This window comes from Malurus melanocephalus, unplaced genomic scaffold (assembly GCF_030028575.1).
Source record: "Malurus melanocephalus ecotype Western Australia unplaced genomic scaffold, MMel_1.1 scaffold_143, whole genome shotgun sequence".
In the NCBI taxonomy this organism is placed as follows: Eukaryota; Metazoa; Chordata; class Aves; order Passeriformes; family Maluridae; genus Malurus; species Malurus melanocephalus.
This window is the reverse complement of record NW_026623375.1, coordinates 520892-540112: the sequence shown is the minus strand read 5'-3', so window position 1 is coordinate 540112 and position 19221 is coordinate 520892. Positions and strand designations below refer to the sequence as shown.

Here is a 19221-nt window from a genome sequence, read left to right as displayed (position 1 = left end):
GGTACCTACCCCCGCCACCGCCCCGCCCCGGACCGCCCCGCCTGCCCCGCCCGCCCCGCTCCACGGCCAAGCAGCGCCGCCCCACGGTGGCCACCGGGGCTGCGCGGGGCTGACCGGCGTAACGGGGCCGAGCGGGGCGGGCACGGCCTGGCGGGTCCGGCGGGAAGCGGTGACAGAGCCCCCGGTGTCGCTCTCAGGGCGGGCACGGAGCACTCGGGCCCCGGGCGGGGCGGGGCTGAGGGCGGGATCAGCGCGGGGAACCTGAGGGCGGGGCCACGCCCACACCGAAACCCTGCCCCAGGCCCCGCCCCCCGTGCCCGCCCCGCGCCAGCTCCAAAGATGGCGGCGTTGCGGCAGCGTCTGCCCGTCGCCAAGGTGGCGGCGCGGTCACGTGGCGGCGCGCGGCGCCCCGCCCGCTGCATGGCGGCGCCGTGAAGCGGCGGAGCCGCGGCCCGACTCGGCCCGGCGGGATGCGGCGGCCGCCGGGCTGAGCTTCGGGCCGAGCGCCGGGCGGGCAAAACGGGCTGAGCGCCGGGCGGGGATGTGTGCTGCGCCGCTCCGCCATGTCGCGGGTGAGCGGCTCCGGGCCGGCCGGCAGCGCCAAGGAGAAGCGCTCCTTCAGCAAGCGGCTTTTCCGCGGGCGGGCGGCGGGCGGYGGCGCGGGCTCGGCCCCGACCGCTACCCCGGCCCCGGCGCCGTCCGGGCGGTCGCTCGGCGGGTTCATGAGCCGCGTGCTGAAGACYCTCTCCACGCTCTCGCACTACAGCAGCGAGCCCGAGCCCCGCGGCGCGCTCGCCCCGCGCTTGCCCCCGCCGCAGGCGACGGGCGGCCTGGGCAGCTGCTTCCCGCCGGGCCCGCCGCGCAGCCCCGAGCCCCCGCCGCGCCCCGCCGGCGGCCCCGAGGCCGTGCCCGGCGTGGCGGGGCTGCGCAACCACGGCAACACCTGCTTCATGAACGCCATCCTGCAGTGCCTCAGCAACACCGAGCTCTTCGCCGAGTTCCTGGCGCTCGAGCAGTTCCGCGGCGGGCCGCCCCCCGCCGACGGGCCGCCGCCCGCGCCCGGCGAGGTCACGGAGCAGCTGGCGCAGCTGGTGCGGGCGCTCTGGACGCTCGAGTACACCCCGCAGCACAGCCGCGACTTCAAGGTGAGCGGGGRCCTCGTCTCGTCGAGGCGGGAGGAGGGAGCGTGAGGCCGCCGTGCAGCCCGGCCTCGCCCGCCGGGAGCAGCCCTGGAGGGCCGGTGTCCGCGGTGCGGGGTGCCCAGCTCGGGGCCGGGCTCAGCTGCTGGTGCCGTGGCTCACAGCAGGTCCGAATGTGACATGTGTCCCYATCACCCGGGCACCGCAGGCTGCCCCGTCAGGAGCTGTGGTGGGTGCCTTGCCGCTGGTCCGAGCATCCACGCGGTGGGAAGAGCCCTCTGGCCTCGCCAGCTGCTTGCCGGTAGCTCTGGAGTGCTGCTCCTGCTCTCAGCATCCTCGTGGGGCAGCAGGCCCTGCTCTGGTGACAGCCTTGGGCACCACRGCAGCGCCCTGGGGATGGGACAGGTGCTGCCTCTGTGCTCTTTGCTCACGGTGTTTGACGCTCTGGTGCATGGCTCTGGATGGTTTTTATGGATGAAAATACGCATTTTACTGTTTTCGTTCTTCTGCTGTTCTGCCATTAGGGGAATTGCWGCTGATTGTTGTTTGGGAGTTGTGAGTATACATGGACGGAGACCATTGAGAGCCGTGCCTCGTAGTTTAWCCAGGATCTTAGGAGTCTGGGCTGACTGGGGAGTGTGTTTCAGGAGTATCTGATTGTACCCTCCTGCTTGGACTCGCTCGTGTTTAGCACTGTGATGTTCTCCCGCCGCAGCTCTTGTGGTTCTGTCCGATGGCGCCATGCTCTGCCCTGCCCGGGCCTCACACCTGCCCCTGGAGCTATTGTAGCAGAGGGCTTGGTTCTTGTGCTGTGGCTTTGCATGAAATCAAAACTATTTGAGGCCCACCTTGCCTCTTGGAATAGGAAGAAGTATTATTCCTGGCACATAAAGCCCTCTGGCTGTGTGAGAGAATAAGAGGGTGGGTGGTAGCTTCCACACCATGAACTTAGATACACTTSGGGGAAATCTTAAGGGAATTTTCTTGCAGAGGGAGTTGGAGAGGAGATGCTCAAATTCRTGAAAACACAGCAAGAAAGTCATTGATAACAGTCTCAGGCTCTCTGCCTGTAGCTCAGCTGGGGTGCGCAGCAGGTAGAGACTGGGTCCCAGAGTCATCTCTCCCTTGATGCCTCCTGGAGGCACCTCTGAGGTGGCAGGGACCTTTGCACCCTCAGTCGTTTGGATGGATGCATGGCCAGCACCTCTTCCCTTTGCTTCTCCTGTGCCTTTCAAGGCAGCTGCACCCACCTGTCCCACAGCCATGTTCATGGTATTCCCTGAAGACCGTGGCTGTTTGCCTTGGAGCAAAGGCACCTACCTTCTCTCGGGGTAGCTGGCACAGGGACCATGTGTGGCTTTGGTGTTTGTTTTTAGGAGAGATTGTTTTGGGGGACCGCTTGGAAAGCTGATCCACTCTGTGAGTCTGCTCTTGGCAGCACTATGGGGCACTCGCCTTGACCTGTCACTGCTCTTGAGGTGATATGGCRGGAGAATAAATTGTGGATTTCTCCTGAGCAATAGCAGGAAAAAAGGTTGTGAAAGCAGAATTGTCTTCTGCCAGTGAAACTGATAGAAGGGAGAGCAGCCTTCTTTCTAGGCCAGGCTTCGCTGCTCACACATAGACTGTGGGAGCAGGGCTGGGATACAAGTGACAGCAGGAGGAAGAGTGTCAGGGTCAGGGATTAAATTAAGGCCATGTTCCATGGGTGTTGATAGTGGAACTTTGCTTTTTGCAGGCGTCAGTGTTGGTAAGCGAGTGCTGTTCTKCTCGTGGATGGAGCTAGAGCCCATCCGTCTCCTACCTGCCAGGTCCCTGGAGGTTTTCTAAAGCCTTGCTGGAGGGGATCTTGACCCAGTTGATCCAGCTCAGTGCTGCACGGTGCCAGCAGCCCAGGTTCTGCTGCACTGTGTCATTATGTCAAGTACTGTTCCCTTGTAGGGGTCAATTACTTCTAATAGGAAATTAACATTTCTAAAGACAGTTAAGTCGCCTGAACTTGATATTKCATTCAGCTCTTAATTAGACTTTTTCTCAGCAGTGGATTTGCACTGTTCATTTACAGATGTAAACAATGGACTTAGACTGGAGAAAGGCAAAGATCAGTGTTTTCATTCTGGAAACTGCAGTTTCTCCTTAAAATACGGAGAATATCCTCCCAAAGCTTGTTCTGCTTAGAGGGTGTAGCATTCCTGATCTGCTTTGATGTAATTGTTTTTAAGGGTGTAAAGTGTTTTCACAGAGTAATTTTGAGCTTTCCCTCCAACAATGATAGCCACTGATGGTAATATTTATTTTATAGGCAGAAGGCTCTTTATCCAGCATGCGTTGAAATTTATATGTTGGGGTTTTTTCTTTTTTTTCCATTTTGGCACTGAATATAACTGCGTTAAGGCACTTTCCTAATTACTAAATACTTCTCTGCAGGTGCTAAGTGTATTTTAGGATAAAGGATAATACTTGTCTTCTTGCTCATTCTTATATCTGTAGGCTTTTCTCGTGGAAGAGAGAAAATTATTTTCAAGGGAGTGTGTCTTGGAGTYCTTGTGGATAGGGGCTTTTGAAGGGATGATTTTTGGAATGCTCTTTACTCTCAGCTGGTTTTCCTTGGTAGTGTTTTCTCACTTTTTAAGCTGATCTTCAGGAAATAACCCATCTCACGGGTCTCTGGATCATGTAGCTGCTGAAACCAAGGAAAATGCAAATCAAATGAGTGGTTTGTGTTAAATGGTTCATCTTGYAGTTGCAGGGTGAGGGGAGAGCCTCACAGAGAGGGGAGGTTGTGAGTGCTGTCAGAGCAGGAGAAAGCGGGGCATGTAGAAGGCTGAGGTAGCAGGAAAAGGTCTGGAAGGACTGAGAGGTGGAAGCTGAGGAGTTTGGTTCCTGGGTTGGGAGCAGAAGGGAGCTGGGCAGYCCTTCCTGGGAAACAGGAGCATTGTGGCAGAGCTGGTAATTCCTGGGTTTATCTCTGCTGTGGGTGACTTTCCCGTTGGTCCTGTGCTCCTTTGCTGTTTGCTTTAACAATCCTTCTCTTCCGATTGCTCAGTGGGTTTTGTTTTCCTGCCCAAACAAAGCCGCTGCTTTCATAACAGAGGCCAATATTGCAGCTTGTGCTTCCTCTTTCCCCTTTGTGATGGTGTGACAATGGTGACAAACATCTATTGTATAAGCAGGGTTTTGGGCTTGTTTTTTTCCAGGGAGTTGTCCTGTCCTGCCTGCAAAGTTGCTGGGAGTGTCAGACAGGGAGGACAGAGCGCCCTTTGTATTGGGAATCGGTCTGCAGCATTCAGAGGTGATGGCGGGGGTCGTCAGTGTGAAGGATTTTGATTTAAACTAATTGGGCTTGAAAAATTATGTTCTTATGCAAATCCTCTGCCTTTGCTGTCTGTGGCATGTGAGTCTCCTGTGAATGATGAGGATCTTTCTGTTTTGAGACTTTCTTCTTTGAGGCTCTGAGGCAGTTGTACACTGAAGCGTGTCAATGTTTAACAAGACCCTTTGCATGCCAGACGTGGGATTGCATTTTTTGTCCAAGAAGATGGCCTTGGCTGTGACCTGCATGTTCAGCAAATACAGCACAATCACCATAACTCAATTGGGTTGGATTGTCAGAATTGGATCKGAACCCAGAATGAAACCCTATTAGTAGAGCAGGGATTATTGTGCCAGGCTAAAAGTGCTGCATCCTTTTCTATTTGTTTATTTTAAACCTATGTTTGGTGTGAGATTYCAAAGTAGCTGTTTGAAGCTCTTGTTTCAAGGTATTTTTGGGAATGCATTTTTTGCAAGTACCWCATTTTGGGACAAGCATTCTGCCAGCTGTGGTGGGCTCTTCTTTGGGAATTAATCACTAACTCATGAGTTATGAAGGAGCTCCTGGGAAGTGTTGATGTGCTCAGATCTTTGCCTCCTGTTGAAGGTGCAGTGAGAGTGGTTCTCAGCGGGGGCTGCTGGGACAGTGTGGGCGTTGGGAGCCTTGGATCCTGCTCACTGAGCTGTCAGCCCCRGGCCCTTCTGCTCACCAGAGCCTTGTGGCTTGCTAATGGGGCCAGTGATGTGTGAAATGTGATCTCCTGGATTATATTTAATTATCTTGCCCTCTGCCTAGCATAGGATCAGTTATTTTATTCTGGATAGGGTTAACTGCTTATTCCTAAAATATTTCTATAGAGAGGGATGGAAGAAAGGGACATGAAAGAAGCAATGTGAGACACTTCACCCTTCTCTCCTGGTCCCTCTGCTCTTGGTTCCTGGTGTTTTGGTTTCTGTGTTGGTCTGAAGAGGCTTTGAATGGGGGTAGGTAATGTGGGATCTTAAAGTGCTTATTCCAGTTCAGACCAGGTACTCCCAGTGGTGGCATTGTACTGATGAGGCTTGTCCTAGGGCTGCTCTGGGATTTGGAGTTGACACACTTTCCTTGAAACAAAAAGGAAGTTACAAATTTTCTACATATTTTTGTGATGGCTCTTGACATCATGGAAATGTGTTTCTCTGGGATCACAAAGGTCTGGCAGTCTTGGCATGTTGCACTCTTTTTTTTTTTTTTTAAATATTAATTATCAATAAGATGTAAGTCCATTACTGCAGGTATGGTTTGTTTTGTTTTGCTTATTTTTTGCATATTTTCCCTTACAATTGCTTTACTTGTCTTCTACACACACACGTAAACCTCCTGGGAAGGGTTTCCTGCAGCAGATCTGGTTGCCTTAAGGGAGCAGTCTGACTTACCTGTGAAATCCAAATGCGTTTCTGGGGATTCTGAGTGAGTGCAGCACAAGGCTGGGGAGCCAAGGCTGAGTGGCAGAGTCTGTAGGTCAGATGTGGTTTGCTGTGGGGGTTCTGTTGGAGGGGGCAGCTGAAGAGTGGTGTTGCTATTCTCCTCTGGAGCAGAGGGTCAGGCAAGGCAGGGGAAGAGACCCCAGTGTGGAACATCTCTGCAGCCCTACTGCCAGGTGGCCCTGGGGGTTGGCAGGACCCYCTTTGAGACTGGAAGGTCAAATGTGCGTCATTGCCAAAATGAGCTTTCTGTCTTCTGAGCTTCCAGGTTCTTAATTCCATGCTGCCTGTGCAAAATGACACATGGTRAAAGTATGAGAACTGTGTCGTGCTTGGCAGCCCGTGGAAGTGSTGAGGGGGATGCATGTTCCCAGGCAGCTTAATTGGATCTTTGTTGCTCTGTACTTTGCACATGGCCGCAGTTGATTGGAGTGAATCCATTCTTGCTGCCATTTGAGCAAAGTGCTGCTTAATGAACTTGTTTGCCTATGATTGTGTCAGTGAATGTTTGTTATAGAATGCAAAGTAGGAAGGCTTCTCAGAGCAGTGATGGTGAGTCCCCCCATCTCAGTTTCTGTGTCCAATTTGGGACCAGAAGCAAAGCCTGGAGAGAGCAGGAGAGGCACAGGTGTGCAGCTGGAGCACARGCTCCTTGGGCTGCTGAGCCCAGCCTTCACATCCACCCTCTCTGCTGGCATTTACTGATAGCCCTTTACTGGACTGCTTCACATTTGTGGTATTCTTCTGTTCCTCAATCCCTTATTCCTTTGAATTCCACCAGTTGCTCTACTAGTGTAGCAAGAAAAAGGTTCTTGCTGAACAATRTGGGATTTCTGCTCCTTATAAGGGTGAATTCTCCCGGCCAGCAGCACCGACTTGTGGTGGCATCTTCTGGCAGGCAAAACCTGCACTCCTGGGAAGGGCTGGGAAGGGGTGTGCCAGTTGGGGAATGCAGCACCCACAACCCACGTCCGTGTTTGTGTGCACACATGGCAGTTCTGGATAGCATCATCTGGACAAGCTTCACTCTCTCCTTAGGCATTGAAGGAAGGTGGTTAATGAGGATTAACGGAGCTTCCGCCTGRAAGGGTGAGAGTAGCTGCTGGCATGAGACAGATGTCAGGCAGGGCTGTGGGGTGATGCTTCTTGTCTGGGCTTGTTAAACATGGGGGAGAATCCATCTGATGCTGGTGTGCTGCTCTCGTAGTGCTCCTCTCGGCTTTGCTTCCTGAAGTGTTCTCATAAGTGGCTGTGCATGTTCTCCCCATCAGGACTGTGTGGGGACATGGGCTGCCCACAGAGCTGCCATGTCCCATGGGGTATAAGACCTTGGTTTGCCCGTAGGGCATGGGAGGAGTGTTTTGCCTGCCCTGGCTGCTGTGACAGACCTCCTGTCACCAGAACTCCCTTCTCCCTGTTTGGTGCCTGTGGTCAGGCTCAGTCCACAGTGATCTCTTCTGGATTGGATCTCTCCCTGGACTGGAGGAGCTCCCTTCCTGAGTCCTGGGGCGTGAACCATTCTGCTGGCTGGGTAGTGGTCTCCCCTGACAAGAAGATCTCCAGAAAGGGGAAAGTGCTGTGTGTCAACAGAGAGAGTAATTCAAGTAAGCAGTTGTCTGCTGTAGAACTTACCCAAACATAAAACTCTGGTTGTGGGCTTTAAAAAGAAAAATAATGTGGTTGAGCATAACTCGCTGTTCAACGGAAAATAAAGAATGGCCTTTCTCTCCTGCGCATGGGTGTCATTGGGTCAGGTCTCTAATGAGCTGACTTTATCTGTTCATGTGCAAAATCCTTCCACAGCTGCTTCCTACCAGGGCCACACTGGAAAATAGCAACCTGGCATTTTTCCTCTAGTTGTCTTTGTGATCTGGAACAATAATAGCAGCAGAGAAGAGGCCGTAGTTCAGCTCTGTTTGGATCTTTTTATTGCATCTCTTTAGAGCAGTAGATGAATTATTATTAAACTTCTAGTGGCCTGATGAAAATGATAATATGTCTTTGCTGTAAATCTGCTTTATGGGCAGCCTGGTTTGGTTGCAGGATGCCTGTGTTAGGGGTACATGAGTGGGATTGGTAGGAAATGATTTTCCCCCTCTTATTTCTTCGAATGGTGCCACTTCATTCAGAGTGACTGTGTATCAGTGCTTGCTCATCTGCTGGAATGGAGGATCCATCCATCTCCTGCCAGTCTTGTAAGGGCTGAGCTGAGGAAAGGGCTGGAGGTGCAGGACGGTTGTGGAAGGGATTGGGAAGCAGTGTCAGAGTCCATGCCCACTCCTGGTGCCTCACAGCTGAAAYAGCTGCACCAGAATCATTCCAGAGTCATTCTTCATACCCTGCAGTGCTGGTTGGAGGCTGGTCAAACGTGCCAACTGTATTTACAGAACCAGATTAGGGGCAGAGGATTAAAGGCTCTTGGGGGCTGGTAAATGTGGTGTTTTTCATGTGTTTTTTAAGCATTTATTTTTTAACTCTGTATCTGCATCCAGTTACGGTTGCTGTTGCACTACAGCAGGATGAGCAAAATGAGGTGTTGTCTTCTCTTAAGTGATACCAAAAGGGGAGCGAAGGTTTAGGGTTATGGCCAGGGCAAGAAACCTGCTGCCAGGCTGGAATGGTAGACTTGGGAAGTAAATATGGAGAGATGCTGGATGGCCAGTGCTCAGAGATGACATTCTTGCTCGTTTGTCTGCTTTGCCTGTCAGATGTTCCTGGAGCTGTTCAGGAATGGCCAGTGTGGCTGCCAAGAGTCTGCAGTCCCCCTCCATAGCCCAGGGCTGTGAGGATCCCCAACTGCTGTACAGCCCTGGCTATTGCCCAGGGCTCTGGGGACATTCCCCATGCTGTCCTGCCCACYGCCCTCAGCCCTGCACGGGAGTTGGCTGGGGGACAGGGAGGTGTGTGGAGCTTCTTTTGGTGCTGACCCAGCAGATTAGCGGGGCTGCAGTTTAGGAGTTCCTGGTGTTTGTYTGAATTGTTAAATTGTTTATTTGAGTCGGCACCTCTATCTCTTTCAGATTTAATCATGTCCCTCAGCACTGGCTGTTCTGACTGTGTCCATTGTTCCCCTCCACACTCTGCATGTCTGGGGTTGATKCCGCAGCCCCCTGGAGCAGGTTGGGAGGAGGGCACACAACATTCCCTGGAGCTGCAGCCGCTGAGGTTTAAGCAGTAATGGACCCACTTGTGGCAGGCAGGAAGTGTGAGTGACGCTGGGAACACGCTGCTGTTACTGGAGTGTTTGTTTAGTGGAGCCTCTTGTGAGGAAATTGCATCTGATATTTTGTAGTGTTTCCTGAATCACTTCCAACATCTTGTGATGTCTCCACAGGCAGCTCTTTATCCTTAGTCCACTCAGGCTGCAATAGTGTTGAGAAAAGCAGAGCAATTATCATGGAGATGCTTCTGAGACGAGCAGTGACACAGATACAGAGCAAGGCACATGACTGCTGTGCAACCGTGGGTTCGCTGTGCTTGGGATTGGTAGAGTGGCTGCTCTCTGTGGGACACTGCATCACCAGGGACACACATCAGTAAAAGCCAGGAAGGGTCTGGACAGGACTCATGTGCTGCACATCTGGTAAAGAGGCAATAAGAAATACTAGCCTGGATTCCCAAAGTCCTTATTTCTGTACAGAACCCCTCCATGTCCCCTTTTCACTTGAAATACTGGATTTGCTTCCTCCCAGCAATGCCAAGAGCCTTTTATCCTCAGCCCTGTCTAGACGAGCCCTTGAAGTGCGGTGACAGTGCSTGTTGGCTGAGCTCTCTGGGACAAAGGACACCAGATAAGGCTGCTGGCTCTGACTGATGGCAGAGCATCAGTGCGGGCCTGCTCCCATCATGCCTGTTCATGTCTTGGTGCAGAGGGACCACACACTGCTGGGGATATGGTGGGTGTTCCAGCACTTCCTTCCCTTGCCTCTCTGTGGTCAGCTCACTGAGAAGAATGAGCTTGGCCTTGTTGTGACCTGTAGTGCTGTTGGAGCCCTCCTCCCTCAGTGAGAGTAAGGGACATCATCCTCTTGGTGCTGAGTTGGAGTGCAGCAAGTTGGGAAGGATGGATACTGCTGTTAAAACTCAGGTGTGTTACTGTAGGGGCWTGGGGTAGCACTTCTGGAGAGATATACTGAGGTAACTGCTTAAGACTGGACTAAAAACTCTGCTTCACATGTCAGTGATTGATTTTCAGTTTGAAACTTGACACAGTAATTTAAAGGCTACATTTAATTTTCAGTGTAGGCTTTTTTGAACAAAGTTAATGTTTGCAAAGCAAGTCTCCACATGCATGCCTTAAATTCTTCCCTGCATCATTGTCTGGGTGCATTCAGCTCAGCTTTCTATTGAAGGATGCAAGCGGTATCAGGCTGGTACCTGAAGAGACTTTGATCCATTTTTTGGTTTAGGTTTTATAATTTTATTTCTGTAAGTGGAACTTGCTTTACTTAATGGGAACTAGAAACAGAGAAGACTGTTTGGTCTCCATTAATCTTCAAGTGCCCACAGACTGCTTCATAAATTGGTTTGCAGCAGCATCTCAAGCTGAGCTTACATTGGACACCAAGCAGAGGTGCTGGGGTCACACCAGTGTGGTGCAGAGGTGGGCACTGRCTGGGCACCACTCCTGTGGTTCAAGCTATGTGCACATATTTTATGTGGGAGGGTGCTGGTCCCTGCACAGCAAGGGCAGTAAATCTGCTGTCAGAAGGGCTGCACATATGTAATGAGAGCAGATTATTTCTGTTTTCCATTATTTTGCTGCTTTGAGACAGGTGGACAGATTATAGAGCACAGAGAGTGTGTGTTTATCGGTCCTTTCATGCCTCTTTCATCACCACCCCCCTCCCCAGTGACCCCATTTTCAGRGGGATAAAGCGAGCAACCCAACCTCATTTCTCAAATCTGTTGCAAAGTCTGATTAGRGGAGTGGAGGAGCTCTGGCATGAGGCGCATGTGCAAGCCTGCAGGGCCCAGGTTCTACAGCCTTCCCACCCATTCCTGCCCTGCAGGTACTGTCTGGCCTCTGCTTATGCACTGTCCCTCTTGGGGACCCTGCTCAGTAAGTCTCTGTCCTGTGTGAACAGGTTTTCTCTCTGTGGCTGTGCCAAGGTGCTGCACTATAATGGGGCACATGCTGGTCAGGATTCCCATCCTGGGAGCATGCAGCACAGGAAGGCTGGARGGATGCTGAGTGACTGGCATGAGCTTTGCTGTGGGCCTGGTTCTTCGAGAGAAGCCTGGTATTGTCTTTGSGTTCAGAAGTACTGGAGTGGCCATGTGGGAGTGGCTGTCCCGTGGCCAAGTGTTTCAGTAGGAGCAGGCTGGCTCTCCTGGCTGCAGCTGGTGCCTCCTTGGAGCAGCAGAATGTGCTTTTCCATGCCAGTGGTGTTGTCTGCTCTCAGGAAGGAATTAAGGCTCAGCTGCTGAGGTCAGCCCACCCTGGTATGTAACTCCTGAGGCAATTCCAGTTGAAGACAAATGCTGGTGCCTGGCTCCCATTCTTTAGAACCTGTGCTGTGTTCCCCAGAATGCAGTAAGAAAAACTGGCTGGCCATTAAGGGTGGGTTTTGGAGGTAAAAGTGGGATCAGAATGCTGGGATCAGAGGAAGTGTTTTCTGATGCTGGTGGGGAGCAGTWTTCCTGACTAAATCCTGTGTGCACTGGTGGCAGTTTTTCAATGGAGACAAGGTGTCCTGCAGAAGGGTGCATGTGGCATGACTGGAGAAGTCAGAGCAAACTTCTGCATTGTGAAAGGTATCTCCAAAGCTGMAGAGCAATGATAAAACTGCAAAGAGTAGATTTTTGGCTGCTGATGAGCTTCAAGCCCTTCCTGTTTGTGTCTGGAAGAAAAACAGGTCTGAACAAATCCCTTGGTTGTGCTGGTGTCCTTCTGAGACAGTGTTTCCAGAAATTCAGGAGTAAATTAGGTGGTTCCCCAGGCTCTCAGTGTGTATCCACAGCAGTGTCAGCTGTGCATGTTGCAGCTGTGGCCAAGTTCCAGTGCTTTGGAATCCACCAGTCCAGCAGCACCCATCCCATGCTGTGCTGCTCCAGTATTGATTGCTCTGGGGCACCTTGGTTCCTTTTGTGCAGAGAAAGCGGCACCTGCCTGGCTGGAGTGGCAATTGAAGAAGGTGTTTAGGATGAGCAAGTTATGTGTAGTGGATTCTTGAGACCCAGTGGAAAAAATTCCATGGTGGCCTGTACTGCTCCTGTGTTTGAGAGGGTACTGATGGGAAGTAATTTTGCTCTACCTGCATGATCATGATCAGACTGTAGAAGAATCTGTGATTTATACATCCTCATCCTGGCTGAGTCCTGAAATTGTAGACATAGATTAGTGTTGAGCATCTGCATCAAGGTTTTGGGAAATGTGTGACCTCACCAAAGCTGCAATGAGCAAGACAGACTAAATTCCTGTTTTACTTCAGCTTGAACAAACAGAAGATTTCATGAGGGCAGCAATGTCAGATGCTGTGGTGCAGGGGTGGGTGTGATGGAATGGCCTCAGGTGTGCATTAGCTATTGGTGCACTCTCCTCTCTCTGCAGAACATCGTGTCCAAGAATGCGATGCAGTACCGTGGGAACGCCCAGCACGATGCCCAGGAGTTCCTCCTTTGGCTCCTCGACAGAGTTCACGAGGATCTGAACAATGTGGTGAATTCCAGCGGCATGCCTCCGCTCAAGGTAAGGCATACTGCAGGGAGACAGTGTAAGAGTCTAACTTTGCTCACAGGCGTTCCTTTTAAAGTAGTTCTCCCCATTGGTTTCTCAACTCCAGTAGTTCAGATGGAACAAAAGTTTGGTTTAAAATACTGTAGGTTTCTGCCCTGGAAATGTAACTGGCTGTTCCACTAGTCCCTGGCAAATTCTCTCTGACACAGTCATGTTTAAGTAGCTCTGCAATAGCCAGGAGGTGTTMCCTGGGGGCTGCTGTGCTTTGTCAAGTGTGAGCCCTGTTCCCTTCCCTGGGCTGCCCTGCCCGACTCACTTTCCTGCATGCCCACCCCCTGGAGCAGTGTGCTTGGTAATTAAAAATGCTTGTGGCATTTTTCCAGTGGTTTTGGGCAAATTCRGCTGGTGTTCTGGAGTCACCTGCTTGATGCATACCTGGGTGCACCTCAGGGGTTTGTTCCTCTCTTTCAGCCACCACTGGAGGATGATGTGCTTCTTGAGGGCCCAGCCTTTCCCATCAGTAGCACTTTYGTGCAGGAACTCTTTCAAGCCCAGTACAGGTATGATATTTTGTAAATTTGTTGAATATATGGGTGACTCCAGTAAAATTCTAAACTGACTATCTCCTGGTAGAGTTGGGACTGGTGTCATGATTTTAACTGCTGTTTCTGAATTCTTGCTGAARGGAATCTGAACTAAGTCCTTGCTCCATAGGAAAGAGGGAAGTTCACTGCTTCAAATTCAGTATATTTTGTGTAAATTTGCTGTATGTACCACTACACCTGTTCCTGTGCATCCTGAGAGAATCACTGCTTTGTGAGCAAAGGCTCGGGAAAGCCCAGTGCTGTGGGACTCACCCTGACTGTCAGAGGGAAGAGCCCGTGGCAGGATCTGGAGGTGCCTGGGAGTTTGGAATCCCCAGTGTGTACAAAATGCTTGTCATCTGGTACTTGGGAATTCTCAGCTGAAGTTATCACTCGCCCTTCAGGGCTTTCCCTTGAGTTTCCCTACTTTCTGGGAAAAGAGTTTTCTAATTTTAGAGCTAATGGAGAGAGCAGCCAAATCACCAGTATTCCTTAGTGGCTTGTGCCTGTACTGCTGTAAGAATTATAATTGCTGGGCTTTCTCCACAGAATTTGCAACTTTTCCTTTGCAAATGAGAAACCTTAAGCCTGGTCTAGGACACAAAGCTATTGTAAGGTGCAGGTTGATTCTGAATGAGAGAGAATTCTTGTCTGGAATTTTTCCCAAGTAAGAGCTATATGCACCTCTGTGCTGACTGTCTCTGTCCCTGTCCTGTCACTTCACCTCTCTCCAAAGACAAAACTCTTCCAGGGTTTCCTGTTGGATCTGTTATTGGTGAATTTGGGRTTTGATGGTTTATACATTGATGACCAGGTGAGGTGTAACTCTGCCCTGTTAYCCATGTTTGTCCTAGGTCCTCCCTGACGTGCCCTCATTGCCAGAAGCAGAGCAACACCTTTGACCCTTTCCTCTGCATCTCGCTGCCAATCCCTCTGCCTCACACACGGTATGGAACTGTCCTGAACTTAATGTTGACTCTTTCCCATGCATGTAGTGTTGTCTAATTTGCTACAGCAGGAAGCAGGACATGAGCAAAATCTCTGGTAAGTCATTAAAAAAGGTAGATAGGACCACATGGGGATTTAATTTTTTGCTTTGCAGGTAAAATGGAAAATTGAGCCTTTTACTTGTTTCAGAAAGGCCTATCCTTCCTATAGAATAAATTTTGAGGGGAAAAGTCTTTGATTCCCTTAACCAAAACATTTTGCATTTCACTTAATTTATAGCATTTTAAAATTAAAATAGGGACAAGGACGAAACACTCTTTTTTTTTTTTTTAAACAGCCTTACTCCAATTTAAGTTAAAATCTTTCCTGCAAAATCTTTTTCTTTTTAAAGAAAGCTGATGCAAATAAAGAAAAAAACTTCAGGGAAGGAAAAAAATCCAGATAAAATGTTCAGAATGAAGATAGAGATGCACAGCAAAACTATCAGTGGTATAAACAAGCTCCTTCACCTGGTGTTTGGATCCAGAAAACTTGTGTTGCTTCCAGAAGCAACGGAACAGARTGGTGACAGGGCAGATTAAACATTGCTGTGTCACATTTGCTCTGGAAATTGCTTCTTCACTATTGAGTAGCAGTTGAGCAGGCTCTCGAGGGATGGTTCTCCCTCTTCTCTSCCCAGGCAGTGCTGTTGGAGTCAGGATTGAGGGCTGACAGGCAGCCTGTTCCCAGTAGTAGATCTCCAAGTACTTTAAGGTGCTGTCTTATMCTGTCCCAAACTTCAAAGGGTCCTTATTGGAAAACTGATTGCCTTCTCRTAGAGTTTTGGTTTTAACTTTGTGGACCTTTTTTGAGATGTTCTGCCTTTGGGAGCAAGTAACACCAAGGCCATGTAACACCAGGCCATGTAGTAAGAAAGGAGTCTGTAAATCAMACACAMTTGTCTGGCTGCAGCTGAGTGTACTCCATCATGAGGTGGATCTGGACATTCAGGAGGGCCCTGTACCTGGTGAGCAGCCTGGATGTGCCCAGGTTGGGCTGAGGCTGCTCCAAGCAGTGCTCAGAGGTGCTCAGCCCAGCTCTAACAGTGCTCCCATGCTCTCCACAGGCCCCTTTATGTCACTGTGGTGTACCAGGGCAAGTGCTCCCACTGCATGCGCATCGGGGTGGCMGTGCCCATCTCTGGATCAGTGGCCAGGCTGCGGGAGGCTGTGTCCTCGGAAACCAAGATACCCACGGAGCAGGTAARGGGCTGTGCTGCTCACCTGTGTGCCCTCCCTGTGGTGGGAGGGAGTGTGGAGGCTTTTGTCCCTTACCAGTTATGTAGGAATTGAAATTTGCTGCCTGTGGTTGAACAGGGAAGTAAAGTACTGGTGGAAATCTGGGTCRTGCTTTTCCCTGTGTATTGGCTGTTTGAATCCTACTGATGTTGGAATAGCCCTCAGTGGAGTGTGCAGACCTGCCTGACCCCACAGTGATCCGTGCATGCTGGCAATGAGGGAACCATTGGGCATCTACAGGGAACTCCTCTGTAGAAAGATCTTCAGAAAAGCTGAATTCCACCAAAACCTCTCCATGTGTTTSTTTTACCCTAGCTTCTTGTTTATGGCTGTCCTTTTCCCTGTACCTTGCTCCTGGCAGATGCCAGGATGTTTTGAGGAGTGCCATCCCATAGCAGGAAAATCCCAGCTGAGAGACAGGGCATTAAGCTGAACCAGGTGTGGGGAGTTTGATGGGTTCTGACTTGCTTCTGCTGCCTGCAGATYGTGCTGACAGAGATGTACTACGATGGCTTCCATCGCTCCTTCTGCGACACTGATGATCTGGACACCATCCATGAGAGTGACTGCATTTTTGCCTTTGAGACCCCAGAGATCTTCAGGCCCGAGGGCATCCTCAGTCAGAGAGGTGAGTCAATAACTCCTCTTAATGCCCACCCCAGGTGACTAGTGAAGGAGGTTTGTGTGGGAAAAGAATGAGTCCCACAAGCTGTTGATGTTCTGGTGTATTGATTTCAGCTCTGACTTTGTCCGGGCTCGTTCCAGAAGATTTAATAGTGTTGTCAGCTGGGAGGTTATCAAGGAACATTGTACACTCCTTTCTGCCTCTTCCTGGGGCTGATACTGCAGGCCAGGCTGGCTTAATGTGAAATCTCTTGTCAAGCTTAATTTAAAGACCTGCTAGGGACCAGATGAAGCCACTGAAATTGTGTTATTTAAAATCAGATTGCTAGTGATGAATAAACAGTCTCAGGAATGAACAAACACTTTCTCTTTCCAAGCTCAAACCTCTTGGCCTCTGCATGTCCCCTTAGTGAAGTGGAATCATGGTATCCTGGTGGATGGAGTGTAATCAAAGTCAAATTTTATTATTGAAAGTAACAAGTTGGGTTCTTGGCACTTGAGTTTTTCTTGCAGGCAGTAAAAGCTGAGAGTGCTTGTACAACCTGCTGTGAAAAATTAGATAGGGAATGCTTGTATATAATGTCCTTTTCTAAAGAAATAGTCATTATGAAAGGTAATTGCTCTTTGAAACCTTAGTGCAGGTGATGAAAATGCTTCTGATTCCATACTGACCTGCTCCTCTGCAACCTAAGGAGGATTTCTTGAGGGGGGCAGCAGAGCACTAAAGGCAAATGACGTAATAAAATGTTTCCTTTATCCTAATTTTTCAGGAATACATGTGAACAATAACCTGAATAACTTGAAATGTGGSACTGAGCACTCCCGAACAATAGCTTACTCTCAAGGAATGGTGAAGTCTGGAAAACTGGAACAGTCCTGTCCTAAACTAGCAGCAAATGACAAGATTGTCTTGCTGGTGTGTAACAGAGCGTGCACTGGACAGCAGAGCAAAAGGTGACTGGCAGCAGCATGGTTGGAGTTACTCTTTTGGCTGCTTCCTAAATTGACCTGAGTTTTACTGTCCTTTAGTACATGCTCAAGGTGAAGGAGCAGCAGTTTGCATCCCTAGCTTCCATTAGGTGTTGATCAAAGAGCATTAATGGGTGCAGAAAATATTACTAATTTCAGTGAACTTCAAGTATTGCAGTGTTGCTATAAAGAAGCAAACACTGCCCAGCTGGGAGGATACACCACCTTTTTAGAGCTGTTTGGTTTGAGAGCAGCACCTTTGACCAGACCCTGTGATGGAATTTTAAATTGGAGTGAAAATGGGGGAAGGGGGAGATGTGAGAATCAACAATGGCAAAGGCATTTGTATCGACTGGAGCCTGAGAGCTGCCTCGGCCTCTGAAGCTTCACAGAACTTCATATAAAGTTCTTTCATATGGTATGGGGTTCCAATTGCAGAGCCGGATAATCTTCTAATTATTTCTTCAAATGCTTCTCCTTCCCATAGGTTTGGTTTGCCCTTTGTGTTGCACTTGGAAAAAACAATTGCTTGGGATATTCTGCAGAAGGAGATTTTGGAGAAGATGCAGTATTTCCTGCGGCCTGCAGCCTGCTTGCAGGTGAGACAAACTTCCTCTCTGTTCACCACAGAGGAGCTGTTGGATACACAGTCTCTGTTGCTGTACCTCAGCCCTCTGTCAGCTCATTGGCACAGCACATTTGAGACCTTGTATACTTGCTTTCTCATGTCAAACGTTTTCTGAGGTAAAGTCTTTGTCAGTCAGTGCTGAGAGTTCCCTGAGGTGGTCTCTGCTCTCTCTGTTGCAGGTTTGCCCGTTCAGCTTGCGAGTGGTCAGTGTTGTGGGCATAACGTACTTGCTACCTCAGGAGGAGCGACCCCTCTGCCACCCAACAGTGGAAAGGTGAGCTGACCCTCAGGTCCTGGGTCCTTCCCAGGAATGAAGAGAGGCTTGTTAGCTGGGAACTTGGTGTGTAATCATGCAGAAATGGACAGTCCTGGTGTGGATGTGTGGAATAGACTGCAGGGAAAGGATGGAGCGTCCTCGGGAGGCTGTGTGAGAATAGCTCAGTTGTGTGTCATACCATCTGGAGTCTGTTCTTCTTGGAAATCGAGGACAGAATGAAAATATTACTCCTACCATTTTAAATGTTTTTCTTGTGCTTGTTATTCTTTGGAAATGTTGGTAGATGCCTATTCTGTAACAAGTGTATGTTGCCTTATGGACCTCACATGCTTGGTGAAGGCATTTGCCAGCTTTGCCAAGCTTTTTGCTGTGTGAATTCCTTTTACTCCTTTGCAAACTTGAGCTGTTGAGAGTGGGGGAAGAATGAAGGGCTTATGGAGAGAAATTACATGCATGTAGAAGATAATGTAGGCTTTGGATTGAAAATGGTCTGATTTCTGTCTGCTTCTGTCTGCAGGGCATTGAAGTCATGTGGACAGGGGGGAACCGCTCACGTGAAATTAGTGGTAGAATGGGACAAAGAAACTAAAGATTAGTAAGTATGAAGTAAAAAACCTTGAAGTGTGTTCATCTCACAATTGCTGCTTGCGGCTTGTTGTGTGAACTGTGCATCYTTCAGCAAACATGAGAACCCTCAAACTCCACCTGTGCCCAGCCCCTGTCTGCAAGGACAGCCTGGGGAGCAGGGGGATGTGCTGGTAAATGTGGTGTCTCCTGATGCAGCTTGTTTGTGAATACAGAAGAGGAGTATATTCCAGACTCTGAAAGTGTCCGCCAGCAGAGAGAGCTTCATCATCAACCTCAGATCTGCACTTTATCTCAGTGTTTCCAACTGTACACCAAAGAGGAACAGGTAGATACAGATTGTGTACTCTGGCTTGTTCACATGCCGCGGGAACTCCCACACTCCAGAGCTGCTCTTTTCTGCAAACATTGATTCCTTGTGACAGGAGAATAGATTTGTRACACAAGACTAGTTATCTGTGCTGCTAACGGAGCTTCTCTGTAGTGTGAAGGTTGTGGGAGGTCTTACTGTTGGATTCTTTCCTGCCCAGACGTTGATCCTGTGAAATATTATAAATATTATGAAGGATAGCAAACAATGTGGCTTCTGGAGTATCCTGGATCAGTTATCTGTTCCCAAGCTTGAGCAGGGCTAGGGTGGGCTCAGGCAGCTCCCACTGAGTGGGACCCTCCTGAATAGCAGCACAATGACCACTGAACTCAGTTCTGCAGGAACAAGGCTGCTCCCCTTCTCTG

General features: G+C 49.9%; 1 protein-coding gene across 3 annotated transcripts in view; it reads left to right on the top strand.

Moving 5' to 3' along the window:
* The first annotated feature begins 410 nt into the window (after positions 1-410).
* The window catches only part of USP31 (ubiquitin specific peptidase 31), a 32857-nt gene continuing 14046 nt past the window's right edge, over positions 411-19221 (top strand). For all 3 annotated transcript variants that reach the window (XR_008965662.1, XR_008965661.1, XM_057371180.1), the window contains exons 1-11: positions 411-1145; positions 12469-12606; positions 13066-13154; positions 14033-14125; positions 15232-15367; positions 15887-16031; positions 16798-16981; positions 17484-17595; positions 17804-17898; positions 18419-18496; positions 18685-18814. Coding sequence is in view for 1 of the 3 variants with exons in the window: in XM_057371180.1 (XP_057227163.1) it covers positions 564-1145; positions 12469-12606; positions 13066-13154; positions 14033-14125; positions 15232-15367; positions 15887-16031; positions 16798-16981; positions 17484-17595; positions 17804-17898; positions 18419-18496; positions 18685-18814 (1782 nt within the window). In the remaining 2 variants the exon portion in view is untranslated. The remainder of the gene's footprint in view (positions 1146-12468; positions 12607-13065; positions 13155-14032; positions 14126-15231; positions 15368-15886; positions 16032-16797; positions 16982-17483; positions 17596-17803; positions 17899-18418; positions 18497-18684; positions 18815-19221) is intronic.